Consider the following 13,714-nt stretch of genomic DNA (forward strand, 5'->3'; position numbering starts at 1 on the left):
AAAGCCTAAGCTCATCCCAGTTGTGAGAGGAAGAAGCACTTTATGCATAGAGAAATCCAGAGAGATGTCCTAGGGTATCGAGGAACAAGTGGGATAAATAAAAGGAAAATGAATATTCAGCAAGGGAATGTTGTTGCAAAACATAAGTAAAACCCTAGTCATTGGGATCCATTGACATGGTGACCGAGTTTTATGTTCAAGCCTTCGGCTTTGTTTTCTAAAAGAATCAGGTTTGAGAAGTCAAGGAAATATAATTCATTACTACTGGGACCAGATGCTTATACTTCTGTGCACTAGCTTCCATTTAAGAAAAAGTGTTTAGGTAGTAAAGCTGTGATGTCCATTATATGAGCATTATAGCCGTGTAAGCTCATGTTAGTTTCTTTTTCACTTTCTCAGCATTGGATGGTTAAGGTTGTTGCATCATTGCCTCACTCACATAAGTGATTTAGAAGGAATGATGGCTAGTGCTGCTGCACCCACTGCCAATCTCTTGCAAACATGTGCTGCTCTACTGATGTCTCCATACTGTGGCATGCATTCTCCAAACATTGAGGCTGTGCTGGTAAAAATTGGACTTCAGTCCACCAGGATCGGCCTAAAACTGATAGACATTCTTTTAAGAAATTGTTCTGCATCCGGGAGTGATCCTACAGGTAAGAATGTGTTCAGCCTTTCCCCCCAGTTGTAAGCAGTAATGTGACTTGAAGAGGTTTGGTGTTGCTATGTTCAAAGGAATAAATAGTCTCAGAAGATTAAGATGCATTTAGGTTGAATCTTAAGAAGCATGAGTGGAAGGAACATTTCTGCTCCCTCCTCAGCACAGAAGTCCTGTTTCCCAAAAATCTATTTCTATGAGTCAAGGGATCCTCAGGAATGAGATGATATGTGGTGTAGTGGCCTGCAGGGGCAAGGGAGGATTTGTAAAAAAAAAATCACCTCTGCTTCTCTTGCATGACCCAAAGCACCTTCCATTTACATGAGCAGTTTAGGATCCAACCCACTGAGATCTGAAAACACAATATTGTGAGTTTTCTACCTGTGAGACACATTACAATTAAGTTTTCAAGTCTTTCTTTGAATCTGATTAGACTTTTTAAAACTAAAATTAGTTCTTCAATATTTCAAAATATTGTTTATATTTATATACTGCCCTCCGTCCTAAGACCCAAGGGCACTTAACAGCAAGATAAAATAATAATAAAACAAACAAAAACAAGATAAAACAATAACAGACATAAAACACAGAACAAAATGTAGCTAATACTTTAAAAAGAGCAAGGACAACTCATTGGCCATAATGAATGAAAACGGCAGTCCGCAATGAGGTGATTCCACAAACTATCGCTCAGTTTGTTTACTGAGAATAGTGAGTAAGCTTTGTGTAAGGAATCTGAATTAGAAGTTGCAAGACTGGATTGAGAGTGAAGGTATTTCGGGAGAAGAACAAGCCAGATTTAGGTCAGGATGTTCAACAGCAGATAATGTACTGGTGTTATGTCATCTTATTGAAAAATATAGTAGCAAACCTAAGACATATTATATGTAGTTTTTGTTGAGCAGATGTGCTTTTGACTCAATTTCGAGGTCGGCACTGGGGATGTGCAAAACGTTGCAAGCTCAAAATGGCTGTTTAAAGCATTTTGAGCTAATGAGATGCATGTTGCTCATCTGTTTTTAATAAAAACTTTTACTTTCTTTCCATATGGGCAGATTTAAATAGCCCTTTGCTTTTTGGAAGACTGAATGGCCTATCATCTGACTCCACAATTGACATTCTCTATCAACTTGGGACTACTCAGGACCCTGGAACAAAAGATAGGTAAACAATTTGCTTTGTTTATCTCACACATGCGAAAAATGTCTGATTTGCAGGGGAAATAAGGTGTATGGATTGTAGGAATTAGAGTGCATTCCTCAAACTGACCACAATGGAGCTGTGGCATGTGCACATGCCTGTGTGCATACAAACAGCTGCTTTTGATGTTTGTGTCCATGGGCTAAAGAAAAAGAACTGCAATCCACAGCACTAGTGGTGTACAGCACTAGCAATGTGCACAAGCTTTATAGAGGGACAGTATTGTCCAAGTCCATGGAAGTCAAGGTGACCAACAAAGAAGCCATACGGAACGTGGTTTTGGTTATAACCTATAAAGCCCTAAACAGCTTGGGCCTTGGGTATTTAAGAACATAAGAACAGCCCTGCTGGATCAGGCCCAAGGCCCATCTAGTCCAGCACCCTGTTTTGCACAGTGGCCAAGCAGATGCCGCTAGAAGCCACAGACAGGAGTTGAGGGTGTGCCCTCTCTCCTGCCATTACTCCCCTGCAACTGGTACTCAGAGGCACCCTGCCCTTGATGCTGGAGGTGGCCCACATCCCTCTGACTAGTAGCCATTGATAGACCTCTCCTCCATGAAGTCATCCAAACCCTTCTTAAAGCCATCCAGGTTGGCTGTCACCACATCCTGTGGCAGAGAGTTCCACAAGTGGATCACGCGTTGTGTGAAAAAGTACTTCCGTTTGTAGGTCCTAGACCTCCTGGCGATCAATTTCATGGAGTGACCACTGGTTCTAGTGTGTGAGAGGGAAAAGAATCTCTCTCTCTCCACTTTCTTCACACCATGCATGATTTTATAGACCTCTATCATGTCTCCCCGCAGTCGTCTTTTTTCTAAACTAAAAAGCCCCAGGTGTTGTAGTCTTGCCTCATAAGAAAGGTGCTCTAGGCCCCTGATCATCTTGGTTGCCCTTTGCTATGAACCACACCGCCCATTGAGATCATCTGGAGAGGTTCGTCTGCAATTGCCACCAGCTCCCCTGGTGGCTACTCGGGGACAGGCCTTTTCCATTGCTGCCCCAAGGCTTTGGAACACACTTCCTGCTGAAATATGAGCCTCTCCATCTCGTACAACTTTTAAAAAGGCAGTCAAGATGCATTTGTTCATCCAGGCTTTTAATTAGATATTGTTTTAATTGTGTTTTAATAGTTTTAACATTTTAAATTTTAGTTGTTGAACTGTTTTAATCTTTTTATTGGTTGTTTTTATTGTTTTGTTGTAAACTGCCCAGAGAACTTGTGTTTTGGGCGGTATAAAAATGTGTTAAACTAGAAGCATATGATGTTGAAATAGTTAGGAGGGACCTAATCCTCTAATGTTAAACACACTCTAGGAGCTTTCCTCTGGTTACAATCTTGCACCCATCTGCTTTCTGAGTTGTACAATTTTCAAGTTAGGTATTCATGATGTTGATAGTGAAACATCAGTAACAGGATGCATGTCAATTAAAAAAAAAAACTTTTCTTGTCAGCAATTCCTGAACGTCTTTTTCCCTTGTACAATTTCCATATAGTGCTCTAAGCATTTGAGAAGGTTACACAAGAAAATATTTTCAAGGCTTTCCCAAATAATATTTCTCCCAAAGCTACAATTAATGCCACTGACAAATCATTTACAGTTAATTTAGGTATATGTACTTTCCCCCCTTAATCTTACTATTTCCAATTCTCAAGCCTGTTAAATGGGCTCTCTGTTAGAAGAATGTATCATCTGTGTCTGATCCATTTTGGCTCCAGTTATGAAATCTTAGCTTTATCAAAATGAAAGCTTGAACACAGCATGAAAAGTGGATGTCACCTGTTGGTGTGCTGTCCATTAAAATTTGTTAAATCAGCCTGCTGGAATTGTCGGCTGTGAAATGCAGTACTTGATTGCAGTCTATGTTCTCTCCAGTCTGTAACACAATCTATTCTACCATGAACTTATTTCATATTTGTCCACCTTCTAGAATTCAAGCCCTCTTGAAGTGGGTCAGCGATTCGGCAAGAGTAGCTGCTGTGAAGAAAAGTGGCCGAATTAACTACGTCTGCCCAAACAGCTCTACAAGAGAGTATGGTCTTCTGATGCCATCTCCTTCCCATTTGCACTGTGTAGCAGCAATTTTATGGCATAGCTATGAATTGCTTGTAGAATATGACTTGCCAGCATTGTTAAACAGAGAGCTCTTTGAGTAAGTAGTCCAAGCACTTTTGCCAGATGCAAAAGCCATCTCAATTTATATCTCGGAGAAGCAAGACATTTAAGCTTTCGTTTTTCAAAAGTAGTGGATTGCAGAGCATGTGTGTGTTTCACTTGTAATTTAATTAGTTTAATCAACCACTGATACCAGTGTTTGAGTGCCACAAGAGTGGTTGTCTGTAAGCTGCTTGAGTGATAAAACAGTAGTTAAATCCCCCGAAATTGGTTTCCCTAAGAAGATCAGATCTGTTGGAAGCCCACCTGTTTATACATGTGGCATTTAAGCGACCTTGAAAGGTATTTTCATAGACTTCTTGTACCAGCTTAATTTTGCAAGTTTCTAATGCAGCAGCCAGTAAAATGGCAATTGGGTTGAACAGCCATATCAGAAATATCTAGAGCTGTCTTCGACATGATTTCACTATCTGACATGTATTTGCTTCTGTTTGGGGAATGCCTGTCCATAAAAAGAGCCATAGAGTCCTTAATTTGCACAGATCCAGGAATAGTGTCAGCCACTGAAAATGCAGTATTTCAAGCTTCTGTGAAAGTTTTTATTTAGTAATTAACTACTGACAGATTTTGAAATCGGTAATTCTGGAGTAGATCCATTTAACTGCAAAGGTGCTGATCTAGTTCATGATCCATTGAATCCATTAAAAATGGCTTCTCTGGTTGTGCTGAAGCCTATCGGTGTGGACTACCACAGCTCCTCTCAGCGTTGCGCCCCCGCCCCATGTGACCACATGGCTATTTAAGGCGGGAGGAAGCATCAGCACTTCAGTTCCATATCTTGGACTGATTTATTGGCTTTTGAACCTTGGACTGCTTAAAACTAAGTTTTTTCTCCTTAACGAAATAATTGAGGCGACAGATTGGACTGATAACTTGGCTAACCACTTACAGAACGCTGATGACAGATAACCCTAAACGGTCAGACAAGAAAATGGATAAAAAAACTTTAAAAACATGTACTGAATGTAATGCGAAGCTGCCTTCTCAAGATAGTCATGACTTTTGTTTAATATGCCTTGGAGAAACCCACAATACTTCTTCGTGTAGAGTTTGCCAATCTTTCTCGAAGCAAACTCGCCATAATAGGGAGCTTTGTCTCCGGGCAGCTCTTTATGACAACTTGAATCCCCCAGTTCTATCTCAGGAGGAAGCAAAATTGTCTCCTTAGGCGTCTGGCTTGAGAGCTGAAGCTTCGGCCCAATCTAAACCCTCGAGACCTGTGTTTATGTCTCCCAAACTGCCGAAAAGACATGGAGACAAAATGGTGGAGGCGTCGCAGCCCGCCAAAAAGAAGAAAGCGTCAACATAGGAAGATACTTCTCTTTTGTCAGCACAAGATGTTATGATAACATCAGTGACGAGACCGTCAACACTGAGCTCGACAGAGCTGGCCACAACCTCGGCTGCAAACAAATTGTCTTCAAGATTGGCATCAACATCGAGAGAGTCATCAACGTTGATGTGTTCAGCTACTGCTGTGCCTCCTTCAACATCAAGACCGTCGACACTGAGACCATCTCCCTCGGTATTGAGGCCTGTGTCAGCCCTGAGAGCAGCTTCTCTTTTCCCTGCACCAACTCCCATAAAATCTCTATCAACACCAACAATTAGAGTGCAACCCTCAACACAACATACGCTGATTTTGATGGAAACAGTGACTCAACGTTGTCTTTCACTGATCACTTTGAAGATCGAGGATATCTCCTTAGCTGATGCCGAGGAGATTGGAGCTTTGGACCACAAAACGGCACAATCTTTACTTTCTATGTTGGATTCCAATAATAATACTCCTCCAGCCTTTAGAGGATTCCCACAATCTGCAGAGCATGAAACCTATTCAGTGCCTCAAGCTTTGGTGGACCCACCTTCTTCTCAACAACATCCACCTGTGTGCTATGCACTTACAGCAGCACATCTAGCTACTACAACTTTTTGGCACACCTGCGGCTTCTTGCACTGCACACCGTCCTCTACTCAACCCTGTGGCTTTGCCCAGGAATCCCTGGGACTTGCATATGATTACCAGGAAGACAGGTCCTGAAAGTCCACATTTGAAAGACAGAATCCCCTGACAACTGCTTATTCCCAGACACTTCAGGTGCGAACACTGGCTGCAGGGGATGCCCCTGATCCTGGAACAGTGAGGAAAGTGGTAACTGCAGTTGCGGCCACTCAGACCCAAATGGAGACCCCTCTTCTATCACCAAAACCCATGGTGATGTCCAAGCAAGCTCAGACAAGAGTCATACAGCACACGATGGCTGCTATTCAGACTGATCCTCTGGAGTTTGAAGCACCAACTCCTTGTGAGCCACCCACTTGGGAGCATGAGTCAGACTCCTCGCCAGTACCTTCAGGGAGCCATCATGGCTCTTCTGACTTTGAGTCAGATACAGAGATAGTAGACCCAGATTCCTCTCCTGATGTTGCAACGCCTTCACGTGTATCCCCAACAGAGGAAATGAAGACCTACCATATTCAATTTTTTAAAATGGTGGAGGCATTGGGGCTTAATCTAAGTACATAAACAGCTACAATCAATGACCCCTGTACAATTTTATGGCCAAGTCAATGTCAACACAGCCAGTCTCCCTATTGCTGCATCCAGTGATTTCAAAGGCGGCTCAGTGCACATGGCAAGTACCTCATACTTCAACACCAACATCAAAGAGATTGGAGGGCCTCTACAGGGTGCAAGAGACTGAGAATACGTATCTGTTAAACAACCCAGTGCCTAATTCTCTTGTTACAGATTGTGAGACCTCATCCAGGCACACCACCCCTGCAGATAAAGAGGGCAAAAAGTTGTATGTACTTGGGAGAAAAATCTACTTCACTGCCTGCTTATCAGTAAAGATGGCCAATTATTCAGCCTGCATGTCTAAATTCACTCATATCGTTTGGATGGTTTGTAGCAGGACATGGGTAACTTTACTCCAGAAGAGTTTAAGGCACATTTTAAGAAGACCATGTTGAAATCTGCAGCTGTGATGTGACAACAGCTAAGCATGGCTAAGCACCTGGCTGAATCAGAGTCCGGGTCAATGACTGCTTCGATTACGCTGAGGTGCCATGCATGGCTCAGATCGGCTTCCCTTCAGTAAGACATGAAAGATAAAATAGAAGGGCTTCCATTTGAGAGAAAGGGTTTGTTCTCAGTATAGACAAATTTGTCTATGGAAAATCTTTAAAAGTTGAAGTTCATGGCAAAAACGTTTACATCGGCTTCTACATCCTCACATGCCAAAAAAATTTAAACCTTATAACAGACTGCGTTTCAATTTCAGACTGCAAGACCGCAGAGATTACAAGGTGGCTTACCAACCATACAGTAAAAAGCATTACCAGTAAAAGAATAAGAACAATTAGGGCCATCGTAATAAACAGACGGAGGTCCAGAAACAGCAGCTTTGAGGTCAACAACAGCCCATCGCTCAGTGCATCAACAGAGGACTCCAGCCCTGTTCAAGTATCAGCCTACCCCACCAACGTAGCTTTGAGAATTGCTGCCTTCAACACCTATTAGGCACCAATAACATCTACAGCTATCAACATCATCAGATTGGCCAGCCATGCTCATGCATGGCACCACATAACATCGGATTGATGGGTGTTGAAGATAGTTTCATTGGGCTGTGCAACAGAGTTCAAAGTATGTCCAGTTTACAAAGGGGTCCCCTTTACGCAGGTGACTCCGACCCTACAGAAGGAAGTGCAGGAGCCGTTGAACAAGAAAGTGATTGTCCCAGTTCGGTGGGCACAGAGATGGGAGGGATTCTATTCCTACTACTTTCAAATCCCCAAAAGGGATGGTGGAATATGACCTATAATGGACCTGAGACATCTGAACAAGTTACAGGTGAAAAAGTATTGAATGATGACGTTGCAAGGCATTCTGCCGCTTCTACATCAGGAACAGTGGCTCACAATGTTAGACCTGTGGGATGCTTATTTTCACATAGGGAGTCAGGCCATCACACTGCAGATATCTGAGATTTACGGTGGTCAACTCAATTTACTAATATCAGGTGCTACCATTTGGCCTCTGCACTGTTCCCCGAGTCTTCACAAAGCACATGGCTGCAGTTGTGGCACACCTCAGGACCAGGGGACTGGTAGTTTACCTTTACCTAGATGACTGGCTACTGGCGTGAAAAGACAGAGAAGGGTTACTTTCTCAGATAGAATTCTTATTGCACCTTCTCCAAACCCTCGGGATAGAGGTCAGCTGGGGTGGGGGGAAATCCCATCTGACTCCAATGATGTCAATCTCCTATATAGGGGCTATCCTGGACATACGAAAAGGGAAGGCCTACTTCCCACAGGAGAGATTCCAAGCCATCCTGGAGCTTGTACATCAGTTCCAGTCAAACCCATCACAATGCACAAGGCAGGTTCAGCGTCTCCTAGGCTTCATGGCCTCTTGCAAAATAACGGTTCATTTCATGCAGCTGAAAATGAGAAAATTGAAATTATGGTTCATATCCACCTTCCATTTGAATATGGACAGCCCCCCAAAAAGCTTGAACATACTACGGCAAATACTGCAGTCTTTGGGTTGGTGGGCTCACACAGAGAACCTGCTTCAAGGTGTCTCGTTGCAACTGAAATCTCACATGGTGTGGGTGACAACGGTCCTCTTGATGTTGGGCTGGGGAGGTCACTACAATGGCAGCACGGTACAAGGACAATGGAGCTACCAGCAGAGACAGCTCCACTTCAGTTTTGTGGAGCTCCTGGCAGTATTTCAAGCCATGAAACCACTTCTGCCTATGCAGAAGGGGCAAACAGTGCAGTTGCCATTGGACAATACGACAGTGATTGCCTATCTGAACAGGCTAGGAGGGACAGTGTCCAGGTCGCTGTGTGCATTGAGCGTTCAGATATGGCACTGGTGCATCAGAAGCAGTATCACTCCCTAAGCCCTACATAAAAGGGATGGACAGTGTTCTTGCTGATGATCTGAGTTGCTCATTTACCAAGGAAGAGAGACACAAGTGGGAATTGAGCAACAAGTACCTAATTCCAATATTCAGGTCTTGGGAGTACCCCAAAATAGACCTATTCACGAGGGCTCACAATATCAAGCGCAAAACACATTGCTCAAGAGCAGGTCACGTCCCACAGTCAATGGGGACACATTCCAAATAGACTGGCTCCAACACCTGTTGTACATGTATCCACCTCTACCACTCATAGGGAGGGTGGTTGTATGACTTCTGACCTGCCAGATATCATGTATCCTGATAACACCATGGTGGCCCTGACAGCCATGGTTTCCACATCTATTCAGACTGTCCAATCACATATAGGAGGCTTCCACAGTGCCTAGATCTTCTGTCACAGAAAGGTGGGCAGGTGCTGCATCCAGAGATGCCCACACTGAAACTAACAGCCTGGAGGATAGGCTTTTAAGAAAGATTTTACTTAACCAAAGAAATCCTTCAACCAGAAAGAACTATGCAAGTAAATGGAAGCATTTCGGTATGCGGCTTCAAACAGCTTCCACCATTTAAAAGCTACAGTTCACCAAATCCTGCTATATCTGACTACACTAAAGACCTCCCTGCTATATAATGTCTCCATTATAGGATATTTAGCAGCTATCTCAGCTAGGCACCCGGGCTGGGATGGGAAGACACTATTCTTCCACCCCTGCAAGAGCTTCTTGAAAGATCTCACCAACCTATATCCACTAGTTCGACAGCCAGTGGAGCAGTGGATTATATCTTTGGTCCTTTCTGCTATAACAAATGCCCCTTTCGAGCCTCTGGTTACTGCTAACCTGAAATTGGTCTCCCTTAAGACCGCCTTTTTAGTGGCAATCACAACTGCCCACAGGGTGAATGAGCTAACAGCCTCGAGAATGGACGTAGCTTATACACGCTTCTTCTCATGCGAAATAAGATGTGTAATAAGGTTTTACTATGCCCTGATACCTCATTCTTGCCAAAGGTTGTGACAGATTTCCACATAAACCAAGATAACTTGCTACCTACCTACGCACTCCAACGACTTCTCTAGAGGGGGACACTTCTGTTCTACCTGTCAAGAACAAAGGTGATTAGAAAGATGAAAATATTATTTATATCATATGAAGGAAAATCACAAGGCTAGGCCTTATCCAGACAAAGGGTAATCCCACTGGCTGGAAGAATTCATGCTCATGACTTACAAGTTGCAAAAAGTGTAGCTGCCAAAATCCATAAAAGTGCACTCGACTAGAGCATACGGCGCTTCAGTGGCTCATCTGTCAGGCATATCATTCACGGACATCTGTAAGGCTGCAACCTGGTCCTCAGACTTGCCCTTCATAAAGCACTATGCCATTGACTTGCGCTCTGCAACGAAGGTGAATTTTGGGAGAGGAGTTCTTAAAAGGGTGTTATAGTGACTACTACTACGGATATTTATATACCACTCTTCAATCAAAGTTCTTCAAGCAGTTTACAAAGAAAAAACAAACACATATCTAAAAAGAAACATAAGGTAAACACCAGCAACAGCCACTGTAGGGATGCTGTGCTGGGGTTGGAAAGGGCCAGTTGCTCTCCCCATGCTAAATATAAGAGAATCACCACTTTAACAGGTGTCTCTTTGCTCAGTTAGCAGGGGCTACTGCTTCCTCCTCCTAAAGGAGCTAACTAAACGCCCATTTCTAATGGATTCAACAGATCACAAACCAGATAAACAGGTTACTCACCTGTAACTGGTGATCCGGTAGTGATCCACTGACATCCATTAGACCCTCCCGAACCTCCCCTCTGCGACATTGTACAAGTCTACACCATAGAACTCGCCTGCTACTTCAAAGATGATTGCCTGCTCTGGCGGTCATCCAGGAACTGAAGTGCTGGTGCTTCCTCCCACCTTAAATAGCCATGTGGCCATGTAGGGTGGAGTGCAAGCTCCGAGAGGAGCTGTGATAGTCCACACCGATAGGCTTCAGCACAGGCGCAGAGCCCATTTCTAATGGATGTCAATGGATCACTACCAGATCATCAGTTTCAAGTGAGCAACCTTTTTTTCTAGAGGAATTCATTTCAGAACATCAATCATGAATTCTGTATCTATTTTAGATAGGATTCATGGGTGTTCACAGAAGGGGAAAGAGGGTATACGCCACCCCACCCCCACCCCCTCTAATTTGGCAAAAATTAAGAAACTTACTTCTTTTGAAAGTATGGAAACCAGGGTGGTCCAGTACCACTAGCAAGTCGGAAGCCTAGCTAGATCTGATACCATTCTTAATGAGAGAACAATGAATGGTTTCATCTAATCAAAGAGCATGTCAGTAGAGTTTTGCATAATACAAGTGTGCTTTGTTTTTTTCTGTTGTAAGAGGTCCTGGCTGCACACTATTCTCCTCACACAAAAAGTATACTACATGCAAGCCAGGTGACAGGTGAGAATCATAAGGGCTTCCCAGAGATGGGCAGAGAAAGCTGAGAGAAATCTGAACTGCTAGCAACCATCTCTTGTTTATCTCTCCTTAGGAGCTAATTGTCCTAGCTCCTTTCTTTCCTAGTCTCTGGGGTAAATGAACTGCTTAAGCAGAGATGAGACAAGCATAGATGAAGATTAGGGAAAAGGTAGCCACTTGTTTTGATTCCCCTTCAGTTTTCTCTGCCTGTTTGCAGGGGAGCCTTCAGAATTCTTAGCAGTCAGATACTGTCTTAAGTGAGAACTGAACCAGGCCTGATTCAAGGTGTTTAGTTGTACAACAGGTACAACATTAGCTTTAATGGAGTAGGCTTAGTGGAAGTCAGTTTTGCAGGATAGTAATTTATCTGTCATGAGTACAAACCCATTTTATGTTCCTGAGCATATCTGGGCAATTCAGTATTTTATTATAGCTAAACTGTGATGGATGGTGACACGAGCTCCATGGTATCAGTAGATTGAGTTTGTTACTGTTTTGTAACTTTTCACCTGTATTGCGGAGTGTGATTGTACAGGGTGCCCCCCAATAGAGATTTGCAGATTGATTCAAGCTCAAATCAATTGGAGCTTGAAACAGGCCATTTCAATCTCAAAACAAAACACCCTTAAAAATAAAGGGCCTGTTTCTAGCTTGAAACATTTTGAGTGTTTCGAGCACCATTTTGAGGTCTGATTATCCAGGGAGAACTGGTCTACCAATTGGAGTCGGTGGGTTTACCAGCCCCCCGAGGCAAGCCAATGCACTAAGTCCAAATGGAGGACTGGTCTACCCACCAACCTCAGTCGGTAGACCAGCTCTCCCCAGAAAAACAGGCCTCAAAATGGTGCTCAAAACACTTGAGAAACATTTTGAGTGTTTCAAGGCTGATTTGTCGAAACAGCTGGCTTTGGCTACTGTTTTGAGTAATCAATTCGCAGATTTTGCTATTCATTCAGAGCTCGAAATCAATTGCAAAATCCTTTTTGTGCACATCCCTAGTCCCCAACTTACAAATGGGTTGAGTTCCAAAAATTGTTTGTAAGTTGGATGTTCATAACTCACACTGCATATAGTTCCTATGAGAGACAACTTGTTTGTATGTTCAGGTTGGCGTTTGTAAGTTGGGGACTTCATTAATATGCTATGGAGTTGTAAGTATGGGTCATTTGTAAGTCGAGGAGTGCCTGTATAGTGTGTTTTTTAACAGCTAGAAGAAATGGTCATGTAACATATTCTAATTACTACTTTTCCTCATCCTTAGGTCTCTCTTTAATTGGTCCATGTCTCTTCCTTGCAATATGGTTTTGAAGAAAGCTGTTGACAGTCTGCTTTGTTCAATGTGCCACATTCACCCAAATTATTTTTCCTTACTCATGGGCTGGATGGGTATTACGCCTCCCCCTGTGCAGTTGCAACACAGACTGTCTATGACAGATGACAGCAAAAAACAGGACCTTAGTTCATCTTTAACAGATGACTCTAAAAATGCACAAGCACCTCTTGCACTAACAGAGTCTCACCTGGCCACCCTTGCTGCCTCATCACAGTCTCCTGAAGCTATTAAACAGCTGTTGGACTCAGGTTTGCCCTCTCTGCTTGTAAGAAGCCTTGCTAGTTTCTGCTTTAACCATACCTCTGCCTATGACTGCATTGCTCAGTCGATGGACAATTCCCAAGACAGGATAAGACGTCACCATGTACCACAGCACTTTAACAAGATGCCCATCACCGCAGACTTGGTTGCTCCTGTTCTCAGGTTTTTGACGGAGGTTGGGAACAGCCACCTTATGAAAGACTGGTTGGGTGGCTCTGAAGTTAACCCACTGTGGACAGCACTTCTATTTCTCCTTTGCCATTCTGGTGCTACTTCTGGAGGGCATGGTGTGGTGACGCAACAGACTAGTGCTAGGCCTACTTTACTTTCTTCAGCTTCAGGAACAGGACTGACTACTCAGCAAAGGACTGCGATTGAAAACGCAACTGTTGCATTCTTCTTGCAGTGCATCTCTTGCCATCCTAATAACCAGAAGCTGATGGCTCAGGTAATAAATTAAGTAGTTGATATTGATTCAGATGTCAATTTAGTGTGATATGAAGGACTGTATGGGCTACAGGCTTGCTTGACGTATCCAAATCTCCTTTCTCATTGCCTCCAGTGAGAACAGAGCATAAATAAGCACCTATGAGACACTGTTTGCAAGAGTATAATGGTTGTTTTACAGAACTGAGAAGTTAAACCAAGGTCCCAGATGTGCCTGG

General features: G+C 43.3%; 1 protein-coding gene across 6 annotated transcripts in view; it reads left to right on the top strand.

Moving 5' to 3' along the window:
- Positions 1 to 13,714, top strand: part of BIRC6 (baculoviral IAP repeat containing 6) — a 311,771-nt gene that overhangs the window by 184,334 nt on the left and 113,723 nt on the right. For all 6 annotated transcript variants that reach the window (XM_053303734.1, XM_053303742.1, XM_053303763.1 and 3 more), the window contains exons 52-55: positions 400 to 656; positions 1,714 to 1,822; positions 3,788 to 4,009; positions 12,717 to 13,497. In XM_053303734.1, coding sequence (XP_053159709.1) covers positions 400 to 656; positions 1,714 to 1,822; positions 3,788 to 4,009; positions 12,717 to 13,497 — 1,369 coding nt within the window. The remainder of the gene's footprint in view (positions 1 to 399; positions 657 to 1,713; positions 1,823 to 3,787; positions 4,010 to 12,716; positions 13,498 to 13,714) is intronic.

Source organism: Hemicordylus capensis, chromosome 1 (genome assembly GCF_027244095.1).
Source record: "Hemicordylus capensis ecotype Gifberg chromosome 1, rHemCap1.1.pri, whole genome shotgun sequence".
Taxonomy (NCBI): domain Eukaryota; kingdom Metazoa; phylum Chordata; class Lepidosauria; order Squamata; family Cordylidae; genus Hemicordylus; species Hemicordylus capensis.